This window comes from Camelus dromedarius, chromosome X (assembly GCF_036321535.1).
Source record: "Camelus dromedarius isolate mCamDro1 chromosome X, mCamDro1.pat, whole genome shotgun sequence".
NCBI lineage: Eukaryota > Metazoa > Chordata > Mammalia > Artiodactyla > Camelidae > Camelus > Camelus dromedarius.
This window is the reverse complement of record NC_087472.1, coordinates 4,787,483-4,806,933: the sequence shown is the minus strand read 5'-3', so window position 1 is coordinate 4,806,933 and position 19,451 is coordinate 4,787,483. Positions and strand designations below refer to the sequence as shown.

General features: G+C 60.0%; 3 protein-coding genes and 1 long non-coding RNA gene across 5 annotated transcripts; 2 read left to right on the top strand and 2 right to left on the bottom strand.

Annotated features, from left to right (window-relative positions):
- On the top strand, positions 1 to 4,328 carry LOC135320120 (melanoma-associated antigen 8-like). Its single transcript, XM_064482739.1, has 3 exons — positions 1 to 37; positions 3,214 to 3,312; positions 3,510 to 4,328. Exon 3 carries the CDS (start codon positions 3,510 to 3,512, stop codon positions 4,326 to 4,328), a length of 819 nt encoding a protein of 272 aa, XP_064338809.1. The 5' UTR covers positions 1 to 37; positions 3,214 to 3,312.
- LOC135318479 (uncharacterized) lies at positions 2,917 to 12,755 on the bottom strand. 2 transcript variants are annotated; one of them, XR_010379336.1, is made up of 4 exons: positions 12,432 to 12,755; positions 4,143 to 4,562; positions 3,932 to 4,007; positions 2,917 to 3,689 (listed from the first exon to the last, which is right to left on the bottom strand). It is a non-coding gene; the product is annotated as an uncharacterized LOC135318479 (long non-coding RNA). The 2 variants fall into 2 exon arrangements; XR_010379337.1 differs by lacking the exons at positions 2,917 to 3,689; positions 3,932 to 4,007; positions 4,143 to 4,562 and adding an exon at positions 11,092 to 12,006.
- LOC135320161 (heat shock transcription factor, X-linked member 3-like) lies at positions 9,546 to 11,051 on the top strand. Its single transcript, XM_064482855.1, is given in 3 exon segments — positions 9,546 to 10,040; positions 10,457 to 10,963; positions 10,965 to 11,051. Coding segments are annotated over 3 exon segments (1,089 nt in total).
- A 495-nt stretch (positions 12,756 to 13,250) lies between the features above and the next one.
- LOC135320195 (melanoma-associated antigen 8-like) lies at positions 13,251 to 14,337 on the bottom strand. The gene is made up of 2 exons (XM_064482899.1): positions 14,267 to 14,337; positions 13,251 to 14,069 (listed from the first exon to the last, which is right to left on the bottom strand). The coding sequence occupies exon 2, from the start codon at positions 14,067 to 14,069 to the stop codon at positions 13,251 to 13,253; it is 819 nt and encodes a 272-aa protein (XP_064338969.1). The 5' UTR covers positions 14,267 to 14,337.
- Between the last annotated feature and the right edge of the window lie 5,114 nt (positions 14,338 to 19,451).

Sequence of the window (19,451 nt, the reverse complement as noted above, 5' to 3'; positions counted from 1 at the left end):
GCTGAGGAGAGAATCCCAGGTCCTGCCGGGCGTCAAGGTGAGGACCCTGGGGGAGGACTGAGGGGGCCAGAGACCCCAGAACACAGTGGGTCCCGGGAGGTCATGGGGCGGCATCACCTCAGGCAGCATTTCCTGACATCCGGGTCTCAGAGGGACTGGGGCCCGGGTTTGAGGGGCGGGGCCTCGGGTGCGCTGAGGAGAGAATCCCGGTTCCTGCCGGGCGTCAAGGCGAGGGCCCTGAGGAAGGACTGGGGACACCCTGGACTCCAGAATCGAGGGGACCCCAAGATATGTACCCCGGCAGGCAGCCCTCGGAGGCCTCAGGCCGGACGAGCCCATGGCAGCGTGCCGGGACTTCCGCGTCCGGGCCTCGGAGGGACTGGGGCGCTGGTGTGGGGAGCGAAGCCTCAGGTTGGGAAACGCGGGGCTGAGGGCCTGTCAGGACAGTAAGCAAGGACTGTGAGGGAGGACTGCGGGACCCTGGACCCCAGTACAGAGTCGGTCCTGGGAGATCATAGGGTGGCATGACCACAGGCACATTTCCTGACATCCGCGTCTCAGAGGGACTGGGGACCAGGTTTGAGGGGCGGGGCCTCAGATGGGCTGAGGTGGGAATCCCCGTTCCTGCCTGGCGCCACGGTGAGGATCCTGAGGGAGGACTGAGGGGACCAGAGACCCCAGATCAGTGGGGACCCGCCGAACCGATCCTGCCCCTGCTTTTCTCCCTGGGAGGCCCCAGGGCGAGATGAGCACACGTTGGTGTCTCGACTTCCCCATCCGGGTCTCAGAGAGACTGGGGCCTTAATATAAGGAGGGGGACCTCAGGTATGCAGAGGAGGGTATCCCCGGTCCGGTCCCCCCGGTAGTCAAGGTGAGGACCCTGAGGGAGGACTAAGAGACCCTGCACCCCGGAACAGAGTCGGCCATGGGGGGCTATAGGGCAGGATGGCCAAAGGCAGCATTTCCTGACATCGCGGTCTCAGAGGGGACAGGGATCCTGGTATGAGGGGGCGGGGCGTCAGATGGGCAGAGGACAGAATCCTAAATTACCAGGAGGCAATGTGAGGACCGTGAGGGAGCCTTTGCCCTTGTGCTGGGTCTTGGAGGCCCCAGAGCAGGGCGACCAGGTGAGATGCTTTCTGACCTCTTAACTCAGAGGTCCTTGGGAGGTGAAGTCCCTGGTCTGAGGAGTGTGGCTCAGATGTGCAGAGGGTGGTCTCCCCGGAACCCCCAGTAGGACTGGGCAGACCCCCTCCCCAGGTAGAGGGGGCCTCAACAGAAACTTGCTCCTCTGCTCCTTCCTGGGAGGCCCGGGTGTGAGTCAGGAGGCATCACCTCCCCACTTTATCCTCAAACTCAGTGCGATGGTGGTGTCGGCCTGCAGGGGACAACCTCATGTTAGCTGAGGGGAGGGTTCCAGGACTTGCTGGGAGTAAATGTGAATATCTTGATACTGAGAGTAGAGAGTGAGCCCACAGAATCCGGCCCTGCCCCCTGTCATCCCTGAAGTCCCTGGGCAGGAGTGGCCAGTGGTGCTGCCCCCTCACCTCTGCCCCAGGCTCTCAGGGAATTCAGACCTAGTTCTGAGGTTGGCAGAAGGAGCCACAACCGGTCAGCAGCAGAAGGACTCACAGGATGTGCCAGGACTCAGGAGAAGGACCCTTTGGGTGGATGCAGGGCGTGAGGAGACCCTCACCCCAAAAGAGATGGGAACTTACAGTGTCCGGCTTGAGCTGTTTCAGCCCTAGGAGTCCCCGGTCAGGTCTGGCCGGATGGGGCCTGCCATCACTTCCGTCACGTGGTTGGGGGTGGGGTATCTCAGGGTGTGAGGACCTTGGTCTGAGGGGAAACATCAGGCCAGCAGAGGGAGGAGTCCTAGGATATCCCACGTGTCAAGGCAAGGACTCTTCATGAGGACCAAATGTACCCCGCCATCTCAGGAGAGGAAGGACCCCACCGGCTCCAGCTGACCCCTGTTCCCAGCCCTGGAAGGAACAGTCAGTGGTGGCCCTAAGTGCCGTGCTCACTTCCATCCTGGGTGGGAAGGTGGGAGTCTTCAGGGAGTTGAGGTCTGGGTCTGAAGGGCAGATGTCAACTCATCATCCCAGGTGGGGGCAGGGGGGAAGAGCAGGCCCTGGCGGGAGTCAAGATGCATGGCCTCCAGGCACTGAGGGCACCTCCGCCCAGGGCAGAGGGGCCGATCCCCGCTGCCAGTGCTTCTGGGTTTTTCGGGGGGAGCTGGGGGTGGATGTTGTGTAAATGGATCCTGGGACCAATTTCCACGTAGGGGAGAGGTTCCCCAGACCAACGACAGTTCTCAGACAGCAGCAGAGTGTTCAGGAATTCAACTGCGTTCTGACACTGTCTAGCCAGAGATGGCATCCGACCCTCTGGTTCAGGCTCAGTCCTCCAAGACTGCCCTCCCCCCACCACTTCAGAAGCCCACCGCAAGGCAAGGTTCTTGCCTGTGCTGCTAAATGGCCAGCTGTAGGTTGGGGATTCCAACTCCCTCCTCCTTGGGTTTCCAACGCTGGTGACAAGTCGAGGCTGTTACGTGTCCTTCTGAAAGACCTGTCCTTCTGAAAGACCTTCAGAGGTTGCCACGCCCTCCTCCTCAGGTTTGGTTGATTTGCTAGAGTGGCTCACAGGTCTCTGACAAACATACCACTTCCTAGATCACCAGCTGAACATAAAGGGCATGAGTCACGAAGAGCCAGATGGAAGAGGTGCTAGGGCCAAGGTGTGCGGGAGCGGGGCCGACTTCCCCGCTCTCTCAGACAGCGCCACTTGCCCCAGCTCTCTACCTGCTCGCCAACCCAGAAGCTCTCCAAACCCATCCTTTTGGGGTTTGACGGAGGCTTCATTACATAAGCACGATTGGTTAAATCATTGGCCATTGGCAATTGAACTCAAATCTCCAGCCTTTCTCCCCTCCCTGGTGGTGCTGGGGAGGGGCCAAAAGATCCAAACTTTTAATCACATGATTGGCTCTTCTGGCAACCAGCCCCATTTTAGGTGCTTTGCAAACACATCTCATTCACATAAAAAACAAAAAAAGCACATTCATCACTCTCAACACTGAGGACATCCCAAGGGCTTTGGGAGCTGTGAACAAGGAACTGTGCCCAGAAACCAAAGTCAATGACCAGAGGTATCCTTGTCCTGAATCACAGCAGGAAAGGGGCCTCCTCTCCTTTCTCTCCCGCCTTTCAGGGAGGTGAGGACCTTGGTGTGAGAGGACGGGTCAGATCATCTGAAGGAACCACGCCTTGGCAACAGAGAGAAGAGTCCCGGGTCCTCCCAGGAGTCAAGGTGAGGGCCCGAGGGAAGGGTGAGGGGACCCGCACGCCCACAACAAAGATGGGACACCAAAGGAAACCTCGTTCAGCCCTAGAAACCCTGGGAAGGTCGATAAGCTTGTCCTCCCACAAGGCCACTGGGTCCCCACCTGTCACCCCGGCCCAGACTCCTGTCAGCTGCCAACACCTGTCATTATGTCCCTGGTTCAGATGAGTGAGCTCCGCCAGGCTGTGGAAGACCTTCAGGACCCAAGAGACGCCCAGGGCCTGGTGGATGTGCAGCAGCTGGAGGCTGAGCAGGAGGGGGCCGCATCCCCCCGGTCCTCCTCGTCCTCCTCCTCCTCCTCCTCCTCCTCCGTCTCCTCTTCCTACTCTGCCGGTGCCGAGTCCCTGCGCCAAGGGGCAGAGCTTTCAATGATGGCTGACCTGGTGAGCTTCCTGCTCCTCAAGTATCGCAGGAAGCAGCCGACCACCAGGGCAGAAATGCTGAGTATCCTCAGAGCATACCAGCACCACTTCCCTGTGGTCTTCAGCCAGGCCTCTGAGTGCATGCAGCTGGTCTTTGGGGTGGATGTGAAGGAGGTGGACCCCAAGGAGCACTTGTACATCGTGGTCCCCACCCTGGGCCTCACCTGTGATGGGATGCAGGGTGATGAGCGGAGCATGCCCAAGAACGGCCTCCTGGTGATACTTCTGGGTGTCATCGTCCTGGGGGGAGAGGGGGCGCCTGAGGAGGAGGTGTGGGGAGCACTCGGTGTCATGGGGGTGTATCCTGGGAGGGAGCACTTCATCTATGGGGAGCCCAGGGAGCTCATCACCAAAGCGTGGGTGCAGGAGGGGTACCTGGAGTACCGGCAGGTGGCCGACAGCGATCCCGCTCGCCACGAGTTCCTGTGGGGGCCCCGGGCCCACGCGGAGACCAGCAAGTTGCAAGTCCTGGAGCATTTGTTTAGACTCAACAGTAAGGGTCCCATTTCCTTCCCGTCCCTGTCTGAGGAGGCCGTGAGCAATGAGGAAGAGGGGGCCTGAGCCAGACTTGCAGCCGCGCTCCTTCCAGGCCCCTGTCCAGCAGCTTCTCCTGCCGGGCAGGAAGGGAGTCCATCCTTCACTCTGTGTTTGCAGAGCGAGCGGTCAGCCTTGGAAGGAGTGAGGGCCCGGGCCAGCTCGGGGGGCACGGCGTACAGCATCTCTGGGCTCCTCCCGTCCTTTATGGTGACGTGGAAATTGATCTTTGTTTCCTGTAGGTGTTTTTCAGTGCTGTTCCTATTAATAGAAGATTTAATAAGCTTCAGTATCTAACTTTGTGAATGACATTGATCACAACGTGTGTGTGCTTATCCAGTTCAAACACAACAGTTTTCCTCTTCTGTAAAGGAGACTGAAATCTCTATTTTTTTTTTTTTTCCCTGTCATCCTGGATGACATAATATGGAATTGCAATTAGAATTGTTCGGGAAATGTGAGAGTAATTAGCAATAATATAGATGAGGGAAGATTTAGAACAATAAAAGTAAAAATATTAACTCGCTTCTTATCCCTTCTTGTTTGTCATTTTATACGTGTAATATCCCTATGTTTAATTGGATTTCCACGGGTTATTTAAGAAAGTAGGAGAAAATCAGTCTGAATCAAATAGGATCCCCGCTCACCGTCTCACTTCATCCGCACACACTCACCGAGCCTCTGCTCTCCGGAGGGCTCTGTGTTAGTGGGGACACTAGGAAAAGCAAGACACACCCCACACCTAGAAGGACAGGCTAGGAGCCCAGTCACATCAGGAAGATGGTGACATGTCCCTGAAGTCCCACAGAACAAGGGAAAGAAGCGGCGAGGCGGAGGGGGTCCGGGAGAGAGCACCCAAGTGCAAGTGCGCAGAGCCAGGGCAGGTGGGGGCTTTGGGAAGCTGGGCTTCCTTCTGTGGGAGGTGACGGTAATGAAGCTGGGTGGTGGCGGCGGCCAGACTTGAAGAAGGCGTGTTTTGGGTTTCAGAAGCCACAGTTCGGATGGAAGGGCGGCTGGGAGGGGGCAAAGGTTGTTCCTTGACTCCCTTCCTAGGAGCTCGGTGTTGAGTCCAGCTGGGAACGCTCCCCCACCCCTCAGTGTAACCTAGCCTCTAATCGGGAGAATTTACTTAGTTTCATTTACGAGGCATGCTTTTTGGCTGATTAGCTCTTCCACATCCTACTGAGCTGCGTGTTCTCTAACATGACCTGGATAACAAACCAACCAGCCAAGTCCCAGAGGAGGGAGTGGAAGGGTCTGGGGCCAAAGAAAATCAGAAGCAACTGCCAATCATCGCGGTTCCAACAGGCAGCGCGCCCCGCGCGAGGTGCTTGGCGCACATCGCACGCACCCCTGCAGTCCTGCGGGCCGGGCCTCCTCACACCCGCCCACTGCACAGATGAAGACCCTGGGGTCGTGGGGCTCGGGAACCTTCCCAGGATCACGTGCTAGTAAGTGACGGGGTGGGGCCGAGACCCCTGGTCTGAATTCATCTAGAGCCCACGCTGCGCCCACCCATCGCAGCCTGCGGCCCGCCTCCTGACCCAGAGTCCACTTGTCTCCTCAGTGTCCTCATGGAGTCTGTCGGGTGACAGAAAGTAGGATCCTGAGGCCCAGGTAGTAAAAGCTGGACCAAGAAAGGAAGGTGACTGTGACAATCAAAGCCAGGGTGAGGACTGTCTGCGGTTTCTTGAGAGCTGACCCTGCCAGGTGGTGGCACTGCTGTCCAGTCCCAGCCCTTATCCCACACGACAGCACCCTGCCCTGGTCTCCTCCTTCCTCGGGGCCCTCCTGGCCAACTCGAACCTGACCTGCTGACTTGGTCATCACGGGGGGTGGGGGTGTGGAGAGAGAGAGAGAGAGAGACAGAGAGAGAGAGAGAGAGAGAGAGACACAGAGAGACGGAGACAGACAGAGACAGAGACAGAGAGACAGTCACGGAGACAGACACAGGGACAGAGCGAGAGCCAGAGCGCGAGACTGGGCTTGAGACTGGGATTGGGATTGTGGTTGACTGCGTCTTGAAGGCCACATTTCTTATGGGATAACATCCCTAACGTAGACTTTTCAGAAGCTGGAGAAAAGGTAACACTAGGGAACATCCTGACACCGTCTCCCCGTCCCCAGTGGGGGAGGGGAGCGGCTGTAACAGAGCTTGCCTGGGGCTCCTTTGGAAAGTGCATTGCACCCGACGGCCCCTGTGCCATTTGAGCTTCTAAGGATGGCTTTCCCGGGTCTCCTTGGCCTTGGACAACTACGAAATGAGTCATCACTGGACAAGGAAGACTCCCCTTTGCTGCTGTCCCTGCGGGGTGCAGGTGGCTTCCGGGCAGACACAAGGCCCCCAGTCTGGGCTGAGGCCGTGGGCTCGGGCGTCCGCAGTGGACCACAGGCCGGCTCTACTTCTCCGTCGGGCGGATCCTAGGCCCACGACTCCACCTTCCCCGGCCCGGGCCGGGCCTTCCCTGCCACCTGCCCCGGGTCAGACGGGAAGAGTCCACGGCGCTGCACCGCAGAGCGCTCAGCACCGCCAAGGGAATGCAGGCGCCCTCCCACCTGCTCGAGCTGTCGCAGTGACCGTGCACAGCTGCTTTCAAGGACACTAAAGCCAGCTCCTGGGGGACATACAAATTTGTTCGTTCCAAGATAGGCTGGGGACCCCGTTCACATCCTAGTCTGCTGTCCTCAGGGACCTCTTTCCTGGTCTGGAGGGGGAGGCAGATACACCCAAGGTCTCAGGGAGACAGGAGCACCCCATCTTGGGACTGGACATGCAAGGCGGGCTGTGGGAGCCTTGGGAGGGAGCCTGGGACTGGAGGAAGCCCTGACTGCCGAGGTGGCCTGGAAGCCGGGCCGGCCTTGAAGCCGGGCCCCAACATGCAGAGCGGCCTCTGGATAGAGACGGGCATCGCCACCCGACGAGGCAGCTTGAGGACACGCCCAGACAGGGGAGTTCTTGGCGGGTCCCAGAGCAGCTGGGGACTGGGTGCGGGTCTGGCCCAGGGCCCATGGATGGTGACGGAGAGCGCTTGGGTGGTCCTCTGGGCTGGCGGACACCAGGGGCTAAGGCAGGTGCAGCGGCCGGCGGGCCAGGCTGGGAAAGGCAGGCCTTGGACGTCGTGAGGGCTGGTATCGAGTAACAAGTGTCCTGAGCCATGGCTGAGAGCGACCCCTGGGGCGCTACACGTAGCCACGGCCCAGCCGGCCCCCCCCGGGGGGGGGCAGGGGTGCGTGGGAGGGAGGGAGGCAGACCTGTGAGGGGGCAGGCCCACCAGACCCAGGGTGTGAGGGAGGGCTGGAAGGAGCGGGCGGCAGGCGAGGCCACAGGGCTGGGATCGGCCCACCGATGTCCCAGCCTTTGGGCCCCCTTCTGAGACGCCCCCATGGCCTCCACTGAAGTTCGAACTCTAAGGACACGTCCCTGCAGGAGGGAGTGACCCGAACAAGTGCTCTGTAAACCTGTTTAGAGGCACAAAGACCTGAGCCCAAGCTCTAGTCTCGGCCTAGGAGCTCCACGAAGGCTGACAGTCCTCAGACTCGAGGGCCCCTTGGGAGAATCTCTTTCGAACCCCTTGCCCTCCCCTTCTGGAACAGGGAGTGGCCCTCAGAGAGGACAGACGCCTCTCCTTAGCGGCAGAGCTGGGATGAGGACCTAGGAGCCTGGCAGACGGGCCTTTCCAGGTCCCATTGTCTCTCCCTGTGCAGTGACTAGGAAGAACAGCCACCACAGCGGCTACAGAACACGTGTCCCCCCAGACCACTGTCCTGTCTGTCCTGCCATCCGTGGTGAAGACGGCTCTCGGGCGGGATTTGTCCCATCCCACACCCAGAGCCTCATCTATTTTCAGTCACACGTGGACGGGCTTTCCGTTGGTCACGTCTAGCTCAACAAGTAGGAATTGTCCTTGGGAGTGAGTCTGTAGAGTAGGCCCCTTGAAAAGTACCGCACCCAGAGCAGGCAAAATTATTCAGTGTACCTGCCACCGAGGTGACGGCGGGACGGGGACCCAGGGCTGGGGGTGGGGCTGGCTCGGGGAAGGCCAGCAGGGCAGGCCTGGGAGCAGACCAGGGAAATGCTTGCTCTCAACAGATCAGAATACATGCTGAACCCCCAGATCAAGGACTGCAAAGGGGAAGAAGCAGGGCAGAGCCGAGTTGGAAGCGGAAGGCCAGCAATCTGGCAGGGCAGGAGCCTAACCCCCCCCCCCAGTGACAGAGGGAAGAGGGCCTTAGAGCAGCCTCAGGGGAGGCTGAATCCGAGGTCTGAGGGAGGTGCTCTGACGCGGACTAAGGCCGGTGTTCTGAAAGTGAGTGCTCTCGGGCCACGAGGAGTTTCTATGGCAAGAAATGGACACTAAAGAGGATCCCATGTGCTCTGGAGAGGGGTGGGGCTGCGGACAGCGGAGCTCAAAAGGAGGCTCCAAAGCACAGGGGAGGATGCGGCCATCCACTCACGCGGTACGGGGGGAACCCTATGTGCCAGGTGCTTTGGTGACACTGAAGTGGGACGTGGGGAGTGCCCCCACACGCTCCCACACACAGCCCCACTCTGGGGACAGCTCGACCCAGGGGCAGGAGAACGGAACACTTCCTTACGGCCCATCAGAGCTGGACCGACCAGCCAGCAGGAACAGCTGGAAGAGACCAAGGCAGGAGCTGGTGGCGGGGTGGGGGGAGGGGGCGCTGCCAGCCAGCCCGGGCCAACCAGCCCACTCGGACCACCACTTCCGGGAGGTGCAGTCGCCCGGGGCCCATCTCACCCCTGCCGCCTTGGTGGTAGCCAAGCCAGGGCCAGCCAGGGCCTGGCCCTTGAACAAATCGGAGGCTGGCAACAGGCCTCCCCAACCTTTGGGGATGGAAACAGGATCATGTCTGTCCGCCCACTCAGGGCCTGGCCCCTGGGAAAAAGGTGCCTGGCAGCAGATGGGAGCCTTCTCCCGGGAACTTGAACATACCTTCCTACACTTTTAGAAAACAGAGAAGCTGGGGGCTCTGTACCCCTCGCCTCCCCTCCCCTCCCCTCCCCTCCCCTCGGCCAGGGCTCCCTGTCCAGACCAACTCTGTGACCTCACGTGACACCTAAAGAGGACGATGACCAAAGTCGCTGGTTGCCCTGCTACCGAGATTCTAGAATTCTGCGGACACTATTTACTGGGCGTCCCTGCTCAGATTGAAGGCACTTCTGCCCTGAGAGCTCAGTGATCTGGTCTCAGGGAGAGCGTGTGCCTGGTCTAGACTAGCTGCATGGCGAGTCAGAGCCCCGACGAGGAATATACGGCCACGGCGGCCCCCGCAGCTGATGGAGAGCCCCCAGCGGGGGCCCCATCGGGTTCATCCCCGGATCCAAAGGTGGATTCGAGGGAGATTTTGGAGAGGCCCGGCGACCAGGCCGAGAGCCAAGATCCAGGCTCCCAAGACAACCAGCCACCACAGGACCCAAACCCGGGTCCCGCCAACGTGGACGGAACCCATGGTGTTCTTGGGCTCTCCTTCCCGAGAAAGCTCTGGATGATAGTGGAGGACGAGGCCTTCACGTCCGTGCGCTGGAACGACAAGGGAGACATGCTGATCATCGAGGAAGACCTTTTCCAGCGGGAGGTTCTTCGCCGGCGCGGCGCAGACAGGATCTTTGAAACAGACAGCTTGAAGAGCTTCATCCGCCAACTGAACCTCTATGGGTTCAGGAAAATACACCTGCCCGGCACTCTGGGTCGCTCTCCGGGGAAGAAAAGGCTGATGGTAACGTAGACAGCCCTTCCGTCTCCCGAGTTCTCTGTTCCTGGAACGGCTTCCTAGTCCTGAGCGGATGAGTGATGTGCTGGGCGGGGTTCATTCCCGAGGGGGACTTTTTTCCTGTGAGCCAGTACTGAATGAAGGCTGAGGCAGTCCGGCGTGTCATGGAAGGCTCGCCCCTTAGAGATGCCCTGCGGGTGTGACCGAAGACCCAGGGGCCACTTCACGTCAGGGAGCTAGAGTGACACCTCAGCCCAGGCACCACGTAGCTTTAGTGAGCGCACACTCCAGGGCGAAACAAAACTTGCCAGGAATTTAAAAAGACCTTTTCTCCACAGTCAAACAAGACCTTTATGATGGAGGTGGGCGGGGAGGAGTGAATATTTCCCCCGAAATGACGAGAATGATTCTTGTCCTTTCAGATCTACCACAACTGCAACTTTCAGAGAGAGAAGCCCCTGCTGATCGAGAACATGCGGAGAAAAGGTGACCCGAGAGCAACTGCTCGGCCCGCTTCCAGCACAACCACCCCAAAGAGAAAGAAGCAAGCCGTCCCACCTATGAGATGCACCCAATTTTTCCATCAGAATGACTCCACCAATGATGCCGACAGGAAGACCCAGAGGGAAGCCCCCCGTGCTCAGGTGCCCAGCGGCATCCGGGCCTTCGTGCTCCCTGGCGTCTTGTCTGCCGGCCGGGTGGCCAGGTTGGTGGTAGTGCAGCGTCCCTCCAGCGAGCAGGGCGGCCCGAGTGGGGAGGGCACCTCCAGGAATGTCACGCTAGTGCCCCCGGCTACTGCCGGAAGGGACGGTGCAGGGGAGCTGCCCAGAAGCCCCCCCGTTTGCCCCGATCCCAGCTCGGTGGTGTCCACGTGCAACACGGGTTACTGCATGCTGCTCGCGGCCCTTCTGCTCATGGCCCCCAACCAGGAGGCCCGAGGCCGATGAAGAGCCCGAGGGCTCTTCAGATTACAAGTGTGCTCTCTGCGAACAGTTCCAGAACAACCCAAAGCGCTGAGCTCACAGACCACTAGAGACACACGAAGAGCACCGTCCTGTAACCATGAACATTTTGGGCTTTAATAAAGAAAAGCAAAACTCCCCGGGACTAAATAAACAATCTGCGAGACCCGCGGGTCCGTGTTCTTTCTCGCGTTCGATTCCGCACACCTCTCACCAGATAAGCCCGCGGAGGCTGGAGACCCCGGCCGGGGGCAGGCTTTGGTCCCCATCGGCCTCTTGCATCTGAAGCTGTGGCATCTCGGACACCCGCCCAAGGAGGTGGGGAGCGAGCACTGAGGCGAGCCCAGGAAGGTCTGGTCCGCTGGGCCGGGCCTGCCCGTCAGAGGACAGACAGCCTGGCTTCTGACCTCGGGGGTGTCTCCCCCCCATTACTCATGCATCGCGGAGCAGGAGGGTCTTCCTCCTGGGTCCCGCAAGGATGCCAGAAGTTTCTGATCAGCAGCTCAGCGTCTCCAGCTCACGATCCAGGGGCCCCCCACGGAGGCCCGCCGAAAAGTAGGGCCACCCCCTCCACCAAGGGCTGAGAGCACTGCAGCCTGGCTCCGAAGAGACGGGGGGTTGCAGTCAAACGCCTGGGGGGAGGCCCGTCACCCTCGAAGGTAGCAACCACTGGAAACCCTACTCTCAAGTGACCAACCCCACCCCCCCACAAATGTATAAAAGATCTCCCACCCAGCGAACACCAGCACTGCTCACTTCCATCAGGGCTGTAGTTAGGACCCTTTCTTGGGACGTGAAGCGGCCGTGCGGCACGTCTAACACACCGGCTCCGTGAGCCAAGGGACACTTTACAACAGGGCGAGAGTCATCTGCGAGGCAGACGGTGCTCTTTCTGAGTCCGACGTCCTCTTGCCCGGGAGTCAGGCCGTCGCTGGCTGGTGACTCCCTGGCAAGCACTCAGCGCCCGCTCCAGCCGTCCCACATCGTCTCCTGGATGCTCTTCAGACCCTCTAGGGGTTTTGACCAGAACAAAGGCGGGGAGAACACTCACCAGCTCTCTCAAAACACATTTCTCTACACAATCCAGAATCAGCAGGGCCAGAATGAGCAGCGGCCTGCAAGGCCGCTTCCCCTTGTCCTAGAGGTCCAAAGTCCTTGAGACTCTGTCACCGAGCCCAGGGAGGCATCTCCCTGCAGGGGTCCCGCTCCCCCGTCCCCGCGTCCCGGTGGACACATCTGTTTCCGGGAACAGCACAGAGTGGGGAGCGCCCTCCAGGGCGGCGCCGATTCAGAGCGAACCAGGGGAGCACGTCCAGGGCGTGACGGCGAGCTGACCGTGCCACGGTTTAGCTTGGTCTCTCGGTCACCTCCTCTCAAGAGCCCACGCTGCTCAGGCCTCTTGCCCAAAGGGGATCAGGTGCTTGGGGACGTCTACCTGGAAGATGCCCTTCCCGCCTCTCCTGGGCACGGGCTCCAGTAACCACCGGGGGTTGGAGAGCGTGGTCAGGTACTTCTGCTGCAGGTTGGTCAGGACGGCTCGATTCTCCAGTTCCACAACCTCCTCGGGACCTAAGTTTTCTGGGCACAGCAAAGTGTCCCCAACGTCAACGAGCCCTGTGCACAAAGAGAGAAGCACACAGATGTCTTCCCTTCCATAAACCAGGCCTGCCCCTAAGAGAACATGGTTATTCAAGGTCACAACCACTAGAGACGGAGGCGATATCAGCACGTGGACCCAGAGTCAACTGGGTCGCGCTGGCTGAGCATTTCCGAGGAACCGACGTCCCTCTTCAGGGCACTTGGGGCGAGGCCCAGGGAGGGAGACATTTTCTTCTCATTGCTCCCCCAAATTCTAATTCCATGTTATCTTGTTCAGGATGACACAATAAGATGGGAGATTTATAACTTGTTTTACAAAAGAGCAAATCTCTTGTGTTTGAACTCGATAAGGATACAGACATTGTGATTAATGTCATTGACAAAGTTAGATAGTGAAGCTTATTAAATCTTCTGATACAAGGAACACCACTGAAAAATTCCTACAGGAAACAAAGATCAATTTCCATGTCATCATAAGGGACGGGAGGAGCCCAGAGATGCTGTACACCGTGTACCCCCAACTGGCCCGGGCTGTCACCCCTTAGGAGGCTGCCTGCTCGCTCTCCAAACACACAGTGAAGGATGGACTCACTTCCGGCCCGACAGGAGAAGCTGCCGGACAGGGGCCTGGAAGGAGCCCGGCTGCAAGTCTGGCTCAGGCCCCCTCTTCCTCATCACTCACTCGCTCTTCAGACAGGGACGGGAAAGAACTGGGACCCCTTCTATTGATCCTGAGGAAATGTTCCAGGACTTGCAGCTTGCTGGTCTCCGCGTGGGCCCGTGGCCCCCACAGGAGCTCGTAGAGAGGGGGATCGCTGTTGGGCACCTGCCGGTACTCCACGTACCCCTCCCGCACCCACACGTTGGTGACGAGCTCCCTGGGCTCCCCGTTGATGCAGTGCTCCCTCCCGGGATACACCCCCATGACACTCAGTGCTTCCCACATCTTCTCCTCAGTGGCGCACTCTCCCTCCAGGAGGATCACACCCAGGAGCATCACCAGGAGGCCGTTCTTGGGCATGCTCTGCCCATCGCCCAGCATCCCGTCACAGGTGAGGCCCAGGGTGGGGACCAGGACATACGAGTGCTCCCTGGGGTCCACCTCCTTCACATCCACCCCAAAGACCAGCTGCATGCACTCAGAGGCCTGGCTGAAGACCACAGGGAAGTGGTGCTGGTATGCTCTGAGGATACTCAGCATTTCTGCCCTGGTGGTCGGCTGCTTCCTGCGATACTTGAGGAGCAGGAAGCTCACCAGGTCAGCCATCATTGAAAGCTCTGCCCCTTGGCGCAGGGACTCGGCACCGGCAGAGTAGGAAGAGGAGACGGAGGAGGAGGAGGAGGAGGAGGAGGACGAGGAGGACCGGGGGGATGCGGCCCCCTCCTGCTCAGCCTCCAGCTGCTGCACATCCACCAGGCCCTGGGCGTCTCTTGGGTCCTGAAGGTCTTCCACAGCCTGGCGGAGCTCACTCATCTGAACCAGGGACATAATGACAGGTGTTGGCAGCTGACAGGAGTCTGGGCCGGGGTGACAGGTGGGGACCCAGTGGCCTTGTGGGAGGACAAGCTTATCGACCTTCCCAGGGTTTCTAGGGCTGAACGAGGTTTCCTTTGGTGTCCCATCTTTGTTGTGGGCGTGCGGGTCCCCTCACCCTTCCCTCGGGCCCTCACCTTGACTCCTGGGAGGACCCGGGACTCTTCTCTCTGTTGCCAAGGCGTGGTTCCTTCAGATGATCTGACCCGTCCTCTCACACCAAGGTCCTCACCTCCCTGAAAGGCGGGAGAGAAAGGAGAGGAGGCCCCTTTCCTGCTGTGATTCAGGACAAGGATACCTCTGGTCATTGACTTTGGTTTCTGGGCACAGTTCCTTGTTCACAGCTCCCAAAGCCCTTGGGATGTCCTCAGTGTTGAGAGTGATGAATGTGCTTTTTTTGTTTTTTATGTGAATGAGATGTGTTTGCAAAGCACCTAAAATGGGGCTGGTTGCCAGAAGAGCCAATCATGTGATTAAAAGTTTGGATCTTTTGGCCCCTCCCCAGCACCACCAGGGAGGGGAGAAAGGCTGGAGATTTGAGTTCAATTGCCAATGGCCAATGATTTAACCAATCGTGCTTATGTAATGAAGCCTCCGTCAAACCCCAAAAGGATGGGTTTGGAGAGCTTCTGGGTTGGCGAGCAGGTAGAGAGCTGGGGCAAGTGGCGCTGTCTGAGAGAGCGGGGAAGTCGGCCCCGCTCCCGCACACCTTGGCCCTAGCACCTCTTCCATCTGGCTCTTCGTGACTCATGCCCTTTATGTTCAGCTGGTGATCTAGGAAGTGGTATGTTTGTCAGAGACCTGTGAGCCACTCTAGCAAATCAACCAAACCTGAGGAGGAGGGCGTGGCAACCTCTGAAGGTCTTTCAGAAGGACAGGTCTTTCAGAAGGACACGTAACAGCCTCGACTTGTCACCAGCGTTGGAAACCCAAGGAGGAGGGAGTTGGAATCCCCAACCTACAGCTGGCCATTTAGCAGCACAGGCAAGAACCTTGCCTTGCGGTGGGCTTCTGAAGTGGTGGGGGGAGGGCAGTCTTGGAGGACTGAGCCTGAACCAGAGGGTCGGATGCCATCTCTGGCTAGACAGTGTCAGAACGCAGTTGAATTCCTGAACACTCTGCTGCTGTCTGAGAACTGTCGTTGGTCTGGGGAACCTCTCCCCTACGTGGAAATTGGTCCCAGGATCCATTTACACAACATCCACCCCCAGCTCCCCCCGAAAAACCCAGAAGCACTGGCAGCGGGGATCGGCCCCTCTGCCCTGGGCGGAGGTGCCCTCAGTGCCTGGAGGCCATGCATCTTGACTCCCGCCAGGGCCTGCTCTTCCCCCCTGCCCCCACCTGGGATGATGAGTTGACATCTGCCCTTCAGACCCAGACCTCAACTCCCTGAAGACTCCCACCTTCCCACCCAGGATGGAAGTGAGCACGGCACTTAGGGCCACCACTGACTGTTCCTTCCAGGGCTGGGAACAGGGGTCAGCTGGAGCCGGTGGGGTCCTTCCTCTCCTGAGATGGCGGGGTACATTTGGTCCTCATGAAGAGTCCTTGCCTTGACACGTGGGATATCCTAGGACTCCTCCCTCTGCTGGCCTGATGTTTCCCCTCAGACCAAGGTCCTCACACCCTGAGATACCCCACCCCCAACCACGTGACGGAAGTGATGGCAGGCCCCATCCGGCCAGACCTGACCGGGGACTCCTAGGGCTGAAACAGCTCAAGCCGGACACTGTAAGTTCCCATCTCTTTTGGGGTGAGGGTCTCCTCACGCCCTGCATCCACCCAAAGGGTCCTTCTCCTGAGTCCTGGCACATCCTGTGAGTCCTTCTGCTGCTGACCGGTTGTGGCTCCTTCTGCCAACCTCAGAACTAGGTCTGAATTCCCTGAGAGCCTGGGGCAGAGGTGAGGGGGCAGCACCACTGGCCACTCCTGCCCAGGGACTTCAGGGATGACAGGGGGCAGGGCCGGATTCTGTGGGCTCACTCTCTACTCTCAGTATCAAGATATTCACATTTACTCCCAGCAAGTCCTGGAACCCTCCCCTCAGCTAACATGAGGTTGTCCCCTGCAGGCCGACACCACCATCGCACTGAGTTTGAGGATAAAGTGGGGAGGTGATGCCTCCTGACTCACACCCGGGCCTCCCAGGAAGGAGCAGAGGAGCAAGTTTCTGTTGAGGCCCCCTCTACCTGGGGAGGGGGTCTGCCCAGTCCTACTGGGGGTTCCGGGGAGACCACCCTCTGCACATCTGAGCCACACTCCTCAGACCAGGGACTTCACCTCCCAAGGACCTCTGAGTTAAGAGGTCAGAAAGCATCTCACCTGGTCGCCCTGCTCTGGGGCCTCCAAGACCCAGCACAAGGGCAAAGGCTCCCTCACGGTCCTCACATTGCCTCCTGGTAATTTAGGATTCTGTCCTCTGCCCATCTGACGCCCCGCCCCCTCATACCAGGATCCCTGTCCCCTCTGAGACCGCGATGTCAGGAAATGCTGCCTTTGGCCATCCTGCCCTATAGCCCCCCATGGCCGACTCTGTTCCGGGGTGCAGGGTCTCTTAGTCCTCCCTCAGGGTCCTCACCTTGACTACCGGGGGGACCGGACCGGGGATACCCTCCTCTGCATACCTGAGGTCCCCCTCCTTATATTAAGGCCCCAGTCTCTCTGAGACCCGGATGGGGAAGTCGAGACACCAACGTGTGCTCATCTCGCCCTGGGGCCTCCCAGGGAGAAAAGCAGGGGCAGGATCGGTTCGGCGGGTCCCCACTGATCTGGGGTCTCTGGTCCCCTCAGTCCTCCCTCAGGATCCTCACCGTGGCGCCAGGCAGGAACGGGGATTCCCACCTCAGCCCATCTGAGGCCCCGCCCCTCAAACCTGGTCCCCAGTCCCTCTGAGACGCGGATGTCAGGAAATGTGCCTGTGGTCATGCCACCCTATGATCTCCCAGGACCGACTCTGTACTGGGGTCCAGGGTCCCGCAGTCCTCCCTCACAGTCCTTGCTTACTGTCCTGACAGGCCCTCAGCCCCGCGTTTCCCAACCTGAGGCTTCGCTCCCCACACCAGCGCCCCAGTCCCTCCGAGGCCCGGACGCGGAAGTCCCGGCACGCTGCCATGGGCTCGTCCGGCCTGAGGCCTCCGAGGGCTGCCTGCCGGGGTACATATCTTGGGGTCCCCTCGATTCTGGAGTCCAGGGTGTCCCCAGTCCTCCCTCAGGGCCCTCGCCTTGACGCCCGGCAGGAACCGGGATTCTCTCCTCAGCGCACCCGAGGCCCCGCCCCTCAAACCAGGACCCCAGTCCCTCTGAGACCCGGATGTCAGGAAATGCTGCCTGAGGTGATGCCGCCCCATGACCTCCTGGGACCCACTGTGTTCTGGGGTCTCTGGCCCCCTCAGTCCTCCCCCAGGGTCCTCACCTTGACGCCCGGCAGGAACTGGGATTCTCTCCTCAGCCCACCCGAGGCCCCGCCCCTCAAACCAGGACCCCAGTCCCTCCGAGACCCGGATGTCAGGAAATGCTGCCTGAGGTGATGCCGCCCTATCACGTCCCAGGACCGACTGTGTTTTCGGGTCCAGGGTCCCTCACTGCTGGCTCGCGGTCGTCACCTTCACTCCCAGTGGGACCTGGGATTCTCTCCTCTGCAGATCTGAGGGTTCCCCCCCCCATCACACACTAAGTGCCAGGTCTCTCTGAGACCAGGATGCCGCGGTCATGACACGACACGTGGGCCTGTCCTGCCCTCGGGCCTCCGGACAGCAGCTAGCAAGGGCCCCTTTGTGTTGGATGACCACTTTTCCGAGTTCGGGGTCCCCTCAGTTCTCCCTCAGGGTCGTCACTTAGGCGTCATGTCGTCTAGCCTCTGGCCACCCGAGGACCCACCCCTCATCCCAGGACCCCAGTCCCTCAGAGACCCGGATGTCAGGAAATGCCGCCAGTGGTCACCTTGCCCTACGGTCTCCAAGGTGCAACGCTGTCCCGGGTGCAGGATCCCTCCGTTCTCCCTCGGGGTCCTCACCTTGACTCAGGCGGCATGTGGTCTCCCCTCTGGCCACCCGAGGCCCCGCCCCTCATCACAGGACCTCAGTCCCTCCGAGACCCGGATGTCAGGAAGTCAGGACCCCACGAGTGCTCATCCCACCCAGGCCCTCCCAGGGCTGACAGCAGGGGCGGGGATCTGTGGGGCCCCTTCGGTCCTCCCTCAGCGTCCTCAGCTTGAGCCCCGGCAGGTCCTGGGACGCCCCCTTGTTGACCCGAGCCCACACCCTCACACCAAGGCCCTTACTGCCCTGAGACCCCCAGGGGAGCCTCTGGACTCACATCAGGCCACCAGGCCCAGGGCTTCCCAGGACTGTGGACGCCAGGGGCTGAGATGGATTCCATGGGTTCCCTCAGCCCTCCCTCTGCTTCTCACCTGGGCTCCCGGCTGGGCCTGGGTGCCTCCCTCTGCCCACCTGAGCTTGGTCCCCTTGGACTCGGACCCTCCAGAGCCAGGACACCAGAGAGGGAAGCGGGGATGAGGGGGTGGGGATCTGATCCTTGCAACCCTGCCTTGGGTCTCCCAGGGGTGACCGCAGAACCGACCTGGATGCCTGCAAACCGAGTCCCCACACACGGTTCTACCTTGACTCCTGGCAACGCTGGGCTCCTTCCCTCTGCAAACCTGAAGCCGGCCTCCCTCACCCAGGCCCTCACCTCTCTCACCTCCCAAGGGTGGGGCATCAGTGCCCGTCACATCTGGACCCTGAGCCCAGGGGTTTCCGAGGGCTGTCGGGGGGGGCCGGAGGTGGATTCCCTGCGGGCCTCAGTCTCCTGTGTCCTCACCTTGACTCCTGACAGGAGCTGGATTCGCCCTCTGCCCTCCTGAGACTGCGTCTCTCAGACCTAGCCTCTGACTCCCCGAGTTCGCTGAGGAAGTGGGGGCCGGGGACTGCTCAGCCTGACAGCCCCGTCCGGGGGCCCCCAGGATTCCCGCACGGGGCCGATTTGCATTCTTAGGGTCCCTGTGTTGTCGGGTGGTTGGACCCCTCTGTCCTTACCCTGGAGGGCCCTCACCCACCCTCGCACACAAAGGCTGCAGTCCCAGCAAAGATGCTGGAGGGGACCTGCCTCCTGGTGACCGTGAAGGGGCAGAGAGCAACACACCTTCCCTCGGCGACTCGCTGACAACCAGCCTGACCTCGGGGACGGTCTGTTCGAAAGACTTACCTTTTCCTGAAGAGGCTGAGCAGTGGCAGGGGAGCTGCGGATCCCTTGCGTTGATGACTAGATAATAGTACCTGTTCCAGAGCCGTGACTTTCACTTGTCAATTCTCATCTGCACCTACT

Excerpts from the sequence above, each read along its gene's own strand:
- LOC135320195 (XM_064482899.1), bottom strand. The coding sequence starts at position 14,069 with ATGAGTGAGCTCCGCCAGGCTGTGGAAGACCTTCAGGACCCAAGAGAC.
- LOC135320120 (XM_064482739.1), top strand. The coding sequence starts at position 3,510 with ATGAGTGAGCTCCGCCAGGCTGTGGAAGACCTTCAGGACCCAAGAGAC.